Source organism: Tamandua tetradactyla, chromosome 16 (genome assembly GCF_023851605.1).
Source record: "Tamandua tetradactyla isolate mTamTet1 chromosome 16, mTamTet1.pri, whole genome shotgun sequence".
Classification (NCBI taxonomy): Eukaryota; Metazoa; Chordata; class Mammalia; order Pilosa; family Myrmecophagidae; genus Tamandua; species Tamandua tetradactyla.
In genome coordinates, this window is record NC_135342.1 from 32,270,178 (window position 1) to 32,283,004 (window position 12,827).

Consider the following 12,827-nt stretch of genomic DNA (forward strand, 5'->3'; position numbering starts at 1 on the left):
AAAAAGTGAAGTCGGAGATCTCATGCTACTGGACTTTAAGGCATATTATGAAGCTACAGTGGTCAAAACAGCATGGTACTGGCATAAAGATAGATATACTGACCAATGGAATAGAATAGAGTGTTATAGATATAGACCCTCTCATCTATGGACAATTGATCTTTGATAGGCAGTCAAGCCAACTCACCTGGGACAAAACAGTCTCTTCAATAAATGGTGCCTAGAGAACTCAATATCCATATGCAAAAGAATGAAAGATGACCCATATCTCATACCCTATACAAAAATTAACTCAAAATGGATCAAAGATCCAAACATTAGATCTAAGACCATAAAACTGTTAGAAGAAAATGTAGGGAAATATCTTATAAATCTTATACTAGGAGGTGGTTTTCTAGATCTTACACCCAAAGCAACAGCATTGAAGAAAGAAAGAAAGAAATGGGAACTCCTCAAAATTAAACACTTCTACGCATCAAAGAACTTCGTCAAGAAAGTAAAACGACAGCCTGCAAAATGGGAGACAATATTTGGAAATGATATATCTGATATGGCCTAATGTCCAGAATATATAAAGAGATTGTTCAACTCAACAACAGAAAGACAACCAATCCAATTACAAAATGGGCAAAAGACTTGAACAGACACTTCTCAAACAGGAAATACAAATGGCCAAAAGGCAGATGAAGAGATGCTCAACTTCCCTGGCTATTAGAGAAATGCAAATCAAAACCACAATGAGATATCATCTCACACCCACCAGAATGGCCATTATCAACAAAACAGAAAATGACAAGTGCTGGAGAGGATGTGGAGAAAGAGGCACACTTATTCACTGTTGGTGGGAATGTCAAATGGTACAACTGCTGTGGAAGGCAGTTTGGCGGTTCCTCAAAAAGCTGAATACAGAACTGCCATATGATCCGTCAATATCACTGCTAGGTATCTACTCAGAGGACATGAGGGCAAGGACACAAACAGACATTTGCACACCAGTGTTTATAGCAGCATTATTTACAATTGTGAAGAGATGGAAACAGCCAAATGTCCATCAACAGACGAGTGGCTAAACACACTGTGGTGTATACATAAGATGGAATGTTATGCAGCTGTAAGAGAGAATAAAATTATGAAATATGTAACAACATGGATGGACCTTAAGGACATTACACTAAGTGAGATTAGCCAGAAACAAAAGGACAAATACTGTATGGTCTCACTGATATGAACTGACATTAGTGGATAAACTTGGAGAATTTCATTGGTAACAGAGACCATCAGGAGACAGAAATAGGGTAAGATATTGGGTAATTGAAGCTGAAGGGATACAGATTGTGGAACAGGACTGAATGTAAAAACTCAGAAATGGGCAGCACAGTATTACCTAACTGTAATACAATTATGTTAGAACACTGAATGAAGCTGAATGTGAGAATGATAGAGGGAGGTGGGCTGGGGGCACAAATGAAATCAGAAAGAAAGATAGACGATAAAGACCGAGATGGTATAGTCTAGGAATGCCTAGTGTGTATAATGATAGTGACTAAATGTACAGATTTAAAAAATGTTTTTGCATGAGGAAGAACAAAGGAATGTCGTTACTGCAGTGTGCTGAAAACAGATGGTAATTAATATTTTAAAATTTTAACTTATGCATGAGACTAAAGCAAAAAATATTTGGTACAAAATTTGTATTTTGACTAGTGTTGCATTTCCTAATATAACTTATGTAGACAGCTTAATTGAACACCATAAGTACATGAAACCTTGAGTAGAGCATGAGATTTTGTTGGGTTGTCCAGAGTGATACCCAGACAAATCTCAAAGTGATTTGAACAATGAATAAAAAAATATTTGGGGGAATGGTGAGAAAGGGGGAAAATTCAACTTCCTCAAGTGGAGAATTCTTGATATTCTCACAAGCAGTGGAAACAACCAAAGCAGTATGCTGAGCCCCCAATCTTGGGGTTTGTTCATATGAAACTTAATCCCACAAAGGACAGCCTAAGCCTACTTAAAATTGGGCCCACGAGTCACCCCCAGAGAACCTCTTTTGTTGCTCAGATATGGCCTCTCTCTCCAACCAACGCAACAAGCAAACTCACCACCCTCCCCCTGTCTACGTGGGACATGACTACCAGCGGTGTGGACCTTCCTGGCAACGTGGGACAGAAATCCTAGAATGAGTTGAGACTCAGCATCAAAAGACTGAGAAAACCTTCTCGACCAAAAGGGGGAAGAGAGAAATGAAACAAACAAAAAAGTCTCATTAGCTGAGAGATTCCAAACAAGGTCAAGAGGTTATCCTGGAGGTTATTCTTATGCATTAAATAGACATCACCTTGTTAGTCAAAATGTAATGGAAAGGCTGGAGGGAACTGCCTGAAAATGTAGCACTGTGTTCCAGTAGCCATGTTTCTTGAAAATGATTGTATAATGATACAGCTTTCACAATGTGACTGTGTGATTGTGAAAACCTTGTGTCTGATGCTCCTTGTATCTACCGTATCAATAGAAGAGTAAAACATATGGAATAAAAATAAATAATAGGGGGAACAAGTGTTAAAATAAATTTAGATTGAAATGCTAGTGATCAATGAAAGGGAGGGGTACAGGGTACAGTATGTACGAATTTTTTTTCTGTTTTCTTTTTATTTCTTTTTCTGAATAGATGCAAATGTTCCAAGAAATGATCATGATGATGAATATGCAACTATGTGATGATATTGTGAATAACTGATTATATATGTAGAACAGAATCATCAAAAGTTAAGAATGTTTGTATTTGTTTGTTGCTTATAGTGTAAAAAAAAAAATTAAAAAAGAAAAAATATTCGGTAGGGATATGGGGGAAAAGACCCCTACAAAAACTATGGCCAATAATTAATAGTACTACTTTAATAATCTTTTATCAATTATAACAAATGTAACTACTGTTAAGAAAAAATAGAATTACCAAAAAAAGTGCTATCATCAATTGTAATGAACTTTCTTCACCAAAGCAAGTGTTGATGGCGGGAAGATATATGGGGATCCTGTATTTTATGCATGATTGTTCTGTAAACCCACAACCTCTGTGACAAAAAATTTAAAAACATTCAGGGGTGAGGATTTCCCGGGCAACATAGGACATGATGAGCCTAGCACTATGGAATCAACAATGCACTCCTGATCAAAAAGGTGAAAAGAAATGTAACAAAACAAAGCATTAAGTAAGAGAGTTCAAATTGAGCCAAGAGGCTATTCTGGAGGCTACTCTTATGCAGGCTTCAACTAGACACTGCTAATTGGTATGGTTTGCTAAACCCCAAACAACATCATTCCTTTAACCCTAAAGAACACCGAGAGCTCTGAGATTCTATAACAGGTGTATACATTGTTTACTTTTCAGAAACCTAAAACCTTCAGATGGTTTCCTAGGCCAGTTAAGTCCTGAAACCCAGGAGTGCCAGTATCTCCAAGAACATCAACCACCTCCACCCCCTATACCATATGGTTGACATCACTTTGCAACATGAAAAAGTTTAGAATGGGCATAACCCAGATATCCCTAAAGACTGGGAGAGGAAACAAAGGAGTTATGACAGAGAATTTAGGATTTAACAAATGAGTTTGACGACTGAATCATTATATTGATTTTTCTTTTGGTCTCCAATGTCTTGGAGCAGCTGGAAGGAAAAACCTGAAATTGTGGAACTGTAACCCACACCAAACTTTGAAACCTGTTCTATAACTACTTGTTAAAATGTACTTGGAAATTTTTTGCTTTTTTATATATACATTTCACAATTAAAAAAATTTTTTTTTAAAACAAAAGAACTAAGGCTTTGAACTTTGGTGCTTAGAAGGTTTTTTTCTTTTTGTCCAGGATTCCAAGAGTACTAATTTATATATATAAAGCAGTTATTTATCTTTAAGTAAATCTAATAGAGGGTAAGCAACAGTGGTTCAGTGGCAGAGTTCTTGCCTGCCATGCCGGAGATCTGGATTCGATTACTGGTGCTTGCCCATGTCAAAAAAAAAAAAATTAAATCCAACAAAGCTCTATTAAGAATTTTCTGTTAATTAGCTATTATCATTCTGAGGTATTAAAATATACAATGGACAAGCAGACAGACACAAATAGAAAGTGAGACACAAAAAAACAGAAACACAAAACATACTTTTGAGTGGGACAAATACACACATCTCATCCCATTTCTGCTCTCTTTTGCAGAACAACTCTAACTGTAATACAATGTTGTTTATTTCTATAGAGTCTTTTCAGGCCATTTCTTCCCTGCATTTAAATCATACTGAGGCTAGACTGTGCTACAGAAATAAACTTTTTGTTGTCATTTTTCATAGTCTTGTAACTAAAACTTTTCCAAATTTTCAAAATATACCACAAAGGGCTATATTCAGTAATGCTATTAGAATCAGAACTTTCCATTTAAAAAAATTTCTACAATCAATAACCAATTAGGAACATCTGAGCAATACAAAGTGTACACGAACAAAAATATTTAAACATTTAACACATATATATTTAAGAAACACTGATTAATAACTAGACCAAACACACTGATTAACAATTAAACAAGCATTAAATACATACTATAAGTAATACCCCAATTAACAGTTAAACAGGCATCATAGTTACTTAATTTCATTGATTACCAGTTAATTTCTGGAGTATTTATTTTCTAGGATTATCTCATCAGAAAGGTATAGAGGTCAAAGAAAATAGGATCATTCCTGAAGCAGGACCCAGGCTTCAAAGACAGGTCCAGGATACTTTAACCGTCATACTGATTTCCCAACCCATCTTTACCCTGATAACCCACTCACCCAGTCTGATATTGGGACTTGGAACAGGAAACCGCTTCTCTCTTTGAAGATTTTTAAGGCACAGAGGGTGTGGAACGCAGGCAGAATAGAGAAAAACCCAGTTGCCGAACCTGTAGATTAAAAGTCCAGCAGTGGAAAAAGGCCCAATTACCATGTCTACCTGTCCTGCTGAGGCGCCAAAACTTGGGGCAGATGGACTTCCTGCTTCTTAGGAATCCTTGTCCCATCTGGGTCACCAAATTGATATCTATCAAAGGCAGTGGGTTCTCTGCCCAATGCACTAAAAAGACCAATTCCTGAGACACTGGGGCTTCAAAGAGAGAAAAATTGCATTGCTAGGCACAAAGTAGGAGATCAGATAGCCTATGACCTAAAAATCTCTCTCCCTCAACCGTAGTAACCAGATGATTTTATAGTACCAAAAGATGGGTAGGTTTTAGGAGAATGATTTGGGGCGGGTTAGTCCTGGGTTGACTCAAGGTCCTACATTAATAAGTATTAGGGGCTGTCTTTAGTGATCATAAGACTCAAACTGAAAAGCAGGATAAGGGGATACAGGTGAGGGTCAGTCAAAAGGTTTTTACAATCACAAGAGAAAGGCTATGTAGTATATCATTATCAGAGATCAAGGTATTTGGATTACAGTTCAGAAATTTCAGATATTTCCCTCTGGCCACTCTAATACATCAGAAAGTATAAAGAAGTATCTATATAATGACTGAGTAATCATAATCATTTGTTAAATTCTAACTTGGTTACAATACCTGGAAGATAAAAACTTCAGTGACATAAAGTATCAAGAGACATTTACAGGAAAAGGAGAATTTCTGAACAGGAAAACTTTGTTCAGGAGCTACCAACTTGACTGACTTCATAATTCAATAAATTCAGGTATCTTACTGTTTTATATATATACGTATATATTTATACACACGCACACATCACAGCAAGTTTATTTATTATTAAATATGTATATAAAAACACTTATCTCTCTATACATACTTTTTTCCAGACAGCAAAAATCATCTCAACCTCCTTCAAAACACACGGTTTAATTCTTAAACTATATTCCCGAAAATAATCTCAAATTAATGCACCAATAACAATCGCTTTACCTGAGCGTCCTGCGTCTCCTCTTGCACCTGCAGACACTGGGAGCGGTACACCTTCCAGCTTTGGGGGAACCAAAGATTACAGTGAGGACTCCGCTCGCCACGCTCAGCCCTCCGACCCACCCCTCGGCGCTGGTCCAGCCCACGTGGACTCCCTTCCCTCAACACCTCCAAAAGCCCCCGCCTACCTGCGTGCCCCGCCGCTCCCGCACACCCGGCTGACGCAGGCGAACACGTGCAGCAGCCGATGAAACGGAGAGCCTTCCAGAGGACAATAAACTTGTACGGCCAGGATGAGCAGCTGCCCACAGCGTCCACACACCGGCCTCGGCACTGATACGGCAGGCAGGGCGTCCTGAGAACAAGGGGGGCGCTCAGACCCCCACTCTGCCCCAGGATCCTCGCCCATTCCCTCCTGAACCCTCACTAGCACCCACCGACCCCGGCTCCGGGGCCCGCCCTCACCGGGACTCCGCCCAGCTTGCTGGCAGTCCAAGCGCCGGGTCCCTTGAGGCAGCCAGGCAATGCAGCGTCTCGGAGCCCGAGCAGAACCGGTTTCCGAGCAGCAGCCATGACCGTCATCAGAAGTATTGGTGGAAATGGGAACTACGGCAGCTGAGAGGGTGCGTCTCTGTGCGCATGCGTGCTGCCGTCTCCTGCGTCTCCTGTGATTCAGCCCCACCCTCTTAGGATTTGGTAGGGGATGCAGAGGCAAAAGCCTGAAGGCCCGTAGGGGTCGAGTCCTCGTCACTGCAAGAGATTGCTCAGGGTGGCAGGGGCTAAACATCGGGCGCCCCAGGTATTATGTGTCTCCTAAACTGTTGTGATAGGAAGTACCATCTACTATGAAGTGGTCTTGCCAAAAATGTTTTATATGAAATAAAATATTTTTAGATAGGATAATGGTATTTTCCTTAGGTTAAAAAAGATACATAACGTCCTGAAACCTAGCCCAGCCTCTCCAGAACATTAGATAGTTTCATCTCCCTACCCCATATTAGTGACAGACCCTCCCTATATGAAAAATTTAGAATTGTCATAGCCCAAACACCCCTAAAGAGAGGGATGGAAAGATCAAGGGTGATGGTGGAGTTAAACAGTGAAGAGAGGATTTAACAAATGAATATAAATGCTGAATCATTAAATTGATATCTCTTTTGGTCTCCAGAGTTTTTTGAGCAGCTAGAAGTGAAGACCTAAAATTGTGGAATTATAATCCATGTCAAACTCTGAAATATGTTCAACAACTAATTGTGGTGCTGTGCTTTGAAATTTATAGCTTTTTTGTATATATGTTATTTTTTACAAAAAAGAAGGAAAAAAGTCAATTGTGATGATGAAAAATATTTAAGCCCTCTAGCCTCCTATATTCTGGAGCAGGTAGAAGAAAAAATTTGAGAGGATCATATGGTAGCCCTTGACTCTGGGATCTGTCCTGTAACTACTTGTTGAAGAGTGCTTTGAAAACTATTGCTTTTTTCTTTGCTTTGTATAAATGTTATACAATAAAAAAAGTTTAAAAAAAAATGATCACAGTGATGAATATACAACTATGTGATGATATTGTGAGCCACTGATTGCACACCAAATATGGAATGTTCATATGTTAAGAATGTTCATGTTTGTATGTTGTTTTGTCAATAAAAGTTAAAAACAAAAGATACATAGCGAAAATTTTGATAGATGAAATGATATATCTAAGACTAGCTACATTATAATTAAGGGAGGGGAGGTAGATGAAATAAAATTGTCCATGAATTGGTAAGTGTTGAGGTTGGATCATTGGTACATGGGATGTAGTGATATGAAGCTGTATGATGCTCAGGAATACATGTTCTTAAATCCAGCCCATTCCTGTGGGTGTGGACCCATTGTAAGTAGGACCTTTTGATAAAGTGTGACCCACCTCATCCAGGATGGTTCTTAATCCTATTATATTAGTCCTTTATAAGAGAATGAAATTCAGACAGAGAGAAAGCCACAGAAGCAAGAAGCTGACATCAGTGGAACCTGGAAGAGAAGGAAGAGACTAGCAGACACTGCCAGGTGCGTGGCCATGTGGCAGAGGAGCCAAGGAACCCTGGGAAGAAAAGTATTTGCCTTGATGATGCCTTGATTTGGACATTTTCCCAGACTCTTTACTGTGAGCGAATAAATTCCCATGGTTTAAGCTGAACCGTTTTGTAACCAAGAGTTAACAAATGATTATAATTACTGAATCATTAGAGGCCTTTTTACTTTCTAGTATATTGTAGAATAGCCAAAAGTAAATACCTGGCACTACTAAAACTCACTGAACTGTAACCCAGATGTCTTGATCTTTGATGATGCTTTATTGTATAAAGCTTACAAGACAAAGTTCTAATCAAAATTGGCCCGCCTGACATGCGCAGTAGTTACCTAACCTATAGGTGACCTATATTTCATTATAGGCAACTTTTATATATGTTAGAAACTTTGCACAATAAAAATTTTCAAATACCTGTGGCACAACGTGGATGAATCCCCAAAGCATCATGCCAAGTGAAAGAAGCCAGAGACAAAAGGCAAAACTTTAGGCACAGAAATCCAGTCAATGATTGCCAAAGGTTGAGTTTGGGGAGTAGGGACTGATTACAAGGATGCTAGGAATATTCTGGAGAGATGAAAATGCTGTACATCACAACTGTGGAGCTGACAAGACTATATACATTTATCAAAACTCAAAGACGTATACATGAAAGAGGGGCAAGTTTTACCATCTGTAAATTATATTTCAGTAGATCAGACATTTAAAAAATGTGTTGCACAAGCAATTTGTCAGTCTGCCTACTATGATTTATGCAAAGGAAATGGCTGCCTTCAAGAAACAACACCTCAAAAGAGAAAGCACATGTCTTGGGATGCATGGCTCCAGCACCAGTGAGGACCTGGAGCCTTACTGCTGGTTAAACGTCCTGCCAACTAGATAGCTTTTTTTTTTTTTTCCATTTTTTACAAATATTTATTTTAGTGAAGCTGGTACAATGTCCATTTAAAACCCATGTCCCAGGCCAAAAAGTACAAATAAAATAAAAAAGAGCAGTGCTCTGTTGTATATACTTCTGCATGAGTAACTTTTTAAAACTGTTAATGAAAATTAGGACTCTTCTGGGATCTTCTGACGAGATTGTTTTGTACTTTGTCTCTTCAGTGAAGCCATCTTTGGAATTCGTTTTTACTCCCCCCTTATTTGTCATCTTCACTCCAACTAAATATCCCTCTTCTTTTGGCCCAGACCCTCAGATTTTAAAAGTAGCTTCAAGTTAAGGAAAGGTCATTTTTCCACAGTTCAGTTCTCTGAAAAACTTCCATCTCCCACTGAAAGTCATAGTTCAAGAGTGAAGCAATCAGGGTGTGGACTTTCCTGGCAACGTGGGACAGAAATCCTAGAATGAGCTGAGACTCAGCATCAAGGGATTGAGAAAAACCCTAGAATGAGCTGAGACTCAGCATCAAGGGATTGGGAAAACCTTCTCGACCTAAAGAGGGAAGAGTGAAATGAGACAAAGTGTCAGTGGCTGAGAGATTCCAAACAGAGTCGAGAGGTTATCCTGGAGGTTATTCTTAGGCATTAAGTAGATATCACCTTGTTATTCAAGATGAAATGGAGAGGCTGGAGGGAAGTGCCTGAAAATGTAGAGCTGTGTTCCAATAGCCATGTTTCTTGATGGTGATTGTATAATGAATTATATAGCTTTCACAATGTGACTGTGTGATTATGAAAACCTTGTGTCTGATGCTCCTTTTATCTACCTTGTCAACATACGAGTGGAACATATGGAATAAAAATAAAAAGGGGAACAAATGTTAAAATAAATTTAGTTTGAAACGCTAGTGATCAACGAAAGGGAGGGGTAAGGGGTATGGTGTGTATAATCTTTTTTTTTTCTGGTTTCGTTTTATTTCTTTTTCTGTTGTCTTTTTATTTCGTTTTCTGAATTGATGCAAATGTTCTAAGAAATGATGAATATGCAACTAAGCGATGATTTTGTGAATTACTGATTATATATGTAGAATGGAATGCTCACATGTTAATGTTTTAGTTCATTTGTTAAGTTTTTTTAAATTAATAAATTAAAAAAAAAAAGAGTGAAGCAATCACATGCTAGAGCCTCAGGGCCAATGGAAAGGCATTATCAACACTCTCATTGGTTGATCTTATTTATCACAAGCCTGAAAACTTGTCATAGTTCTGGAAAAGGTGACCTCTCTATGCAATCACGTAATTTTTTAAAAGGAGAGAGAGGGCAATATGAAGGGTGCTGAGTCTTGATCAACAAAATCAGCACAGTGAAAACGTTAGTGAATACTGAGCACTAGAATTCTAAATACTAGGTGTTTTAGAGAGATGAAGCGCCAGTTTTCAATTCCATTTTGAACACCACATTACAAAAGAATTATTTTTAATAAAAAAGGATTAAAGGGGCAGGCCACGGTGGCTCAGCAGGCAGAGTTCTCACTTGCCATGCTGGAGACCCGGGTGTGATTCCTAGTGCCTGCTCGTGTTAAAAAATAAATAAATAAATAAATAAGGATTAAGGAAAAATAAAGAATATCTCAACTGCTGAATGACACCTTTTGTTCCTGATATACTTCAGTCCCATCTTCTTCCTCCATTCCCAGTTCTTTTGGAGTGTGATTTTAAGCAATTCTCTGACCTTTAAAGAGAAACCTGAATGAATTCATTGGAACTCCTTTTGACAGTATGGTTCTGAGTTTCTTAAGATGTGTTGTCATTTTCCCTGAAGTGAATCTCACTGCTATCCTGTCCAATGACTTTCAGTTTAATGTATTCTCCCTCTTCTTTTTTATCCTCCAAGTCCTCAGTTAAAAGTTTTGCCTGCTGGTCAGACAAGGTGACATGGCTTCACCCTGGGGTCTCTGCACAGAAGCGACCCTCGGGCAAGCAGAACCTCATTCTAGGATTTACAAATCTGTCCCTCTTCCCCACAGCCAAACAACATGGCTAGAGGGGCTTCCATTTCGCCCCTCATAGCTTTAAAAGGCATTATGAAGTCTGTCCTTGATGGTAACTTCTGGTCTAGTGAGAAAGGCTGGAAGACTTGGCAGGTAAGATATTTATTATATTATCTGTTTCCCAATATATGTTTAAAAATTATTTTAAGAAAAAATTTTTTAAAAATTATTTCAAGAAACAGACTTCAAAGTTATTATTAACAACCCTGCAAGATATCCTCTAATAGTTACTGAGATCTTCTCAACGTCAGTCATCTGTTTGTATCATAACACTACTTATTGCAGCCTCTTGATTAAGGTGTGATAGCAATATGATGGCTTATTAAGGTGAAATTCTGAAGTGTTAATTGCTGTTGCTGAGGGCAGCAATGCACAAATGCTTCCCAAATTCTGGAGGCAATTTAACATCCAATTTGCTTTTGGCATTATTGTAGTCAAACTTGGAACCAAAGATATTCATGATTTTGTAGGATTTTGGACCTCCTGACAAAATCACACAAATCAGCAAGTTTTGATTTGAGGAAGTAAAAAATGAAGATGCTGCTTGCCTCACATGCTAAAGATGTATTGAATACAATGAATATAAACCTTGAACTACTGGCAGCTACCTGACAATTAAAGCTGCAAGTGATGATAGTAGCAATAATGAGGGGCAGGAGAACAAGTCAAAGTCAAGAGCCATGAGGCTAATTGACATGTGCAGTTTCTCCGGCATAAGGGAAGACATGGGACTTGGAAGCTGGCCATGGGAGAAGCACAGTAATCCCACTGCTAAGAGATCCTTCCCATGAAGCCAGGTTAGCCTGAGAGGGTCTGCATCTTTAAATCTTCCTCTCAGCCTACAGACTTTTTTGTGCTTGCTCCTTTGTAATAGAGAAAGTACCTCTGATGGGAAAAGGCCTTCAGTTTCTACCAGCTGCAGTAAGAAAGGAAGGGAGTCAGTAGGGGCCTCAACAGAGCTTGACTGTCAAAGAATTGTCTATCACCTCAACAAAGATGAGAATTGGCAGGGAGCATTCACTTTTGGAATAAACAAACAAACAAAACAACACTTCACCGATAGAAAGATGAAAAGTGCTAGCAATTTCTGAGTATTAGCCTTGGTGGACATTTGCAACTATATGGTAATGGTTCTATAATTAGGTCCTCACATTGTGCCTTCATGGTGCAGTTTGCTTCCTCCACACCGGAGCAGAACATGCTAATTGTGGATTTCCCTCTTTCCCTTACAGATCCGAAGAAGGTATGAGACCAAGCTAGGCTACAGCTGGAAGTGGGTGACCCAGGGAAGATGGGACAATGAAACTTTTTACCAGCTGCAGTAAGAAAGGGAGTCAGCAGGGGCCTCAACAGAGCTTGACTGTCAAAGAATTGTCTATCACCTCAACAAAGATGAGGAGGGCAGGGAACATTCACTTTTGGAATAAACAAACAAACAGTGGCATCTATTGCCTCATTTCGGGGCAACAGTTTCCCCACCCAGACGTTCTCTATCACGGAGCATAGGTCCTAGAGTTTCTGCCTTCAGCCTGCCCATTGATTTTGTGAGATACCAATTCATACTCTGTAAATAAAATTCCTTTCTTGCTTAATTGGTCAGAAATAGTACTTAAAATATTGAGTAAAAGATAAAAAGGTAGTTTGTTTAAAATCCTTTTGTCCAATGTCTGCTTTATAAAAGGAACTAAGAGGGTAGGCCACGGTGGCTCAGCAGGCAGAGTTCTCACCTGCCATGCTGGAGGTACAGGTTCGATTCCCGGTGCCTGCCCATGTTAAAAAAAAAAAAAAAGGGTAAAGGAACCAAGAGATGCCAGTTACCCTTGATCTTGGCCAGGAATTCACCCAAAATAGATATGATCTTAATGTGATTTTTAAAGATATCCATTT

General features: G+C 38.9%; 1 protein-coding gene across 1 annotated transcript in view; it reads right to left on the reverse strand.

Annotated features, from left to right (window-relative positions):
- PDCD2L (programmed cell death 2 like) overlaps positions 1-6,552 on the reverse strand; it is a 51,337-nt gene extending 44,785 nt beyond the window's left edge. Inside the window, exons 1-3 of the mRNA XM_077132203.1 lie at positions 6,408-6,552; positions 6,131-6,297; positions 5,946-6,003 (exon numbers count right to left, since the gene is read on the reverse strand). Of these exons, the coding sequence (XP_076988318.1) occupies positions 5,946-6,003; positions 6,131-6,297; positions 6,408-6,524 (342 nt within the window). The 5' untranslated portion in view covers positions 6,525-6,552. The remainder of the gene's footprint in view (positions 1-5,945; positions 6,004-6,130; positions 6,298-6,407) is intronic.
- Between the last annotated feature and the right edge of the window lie 6,275 nt (positions 6,553-12,827).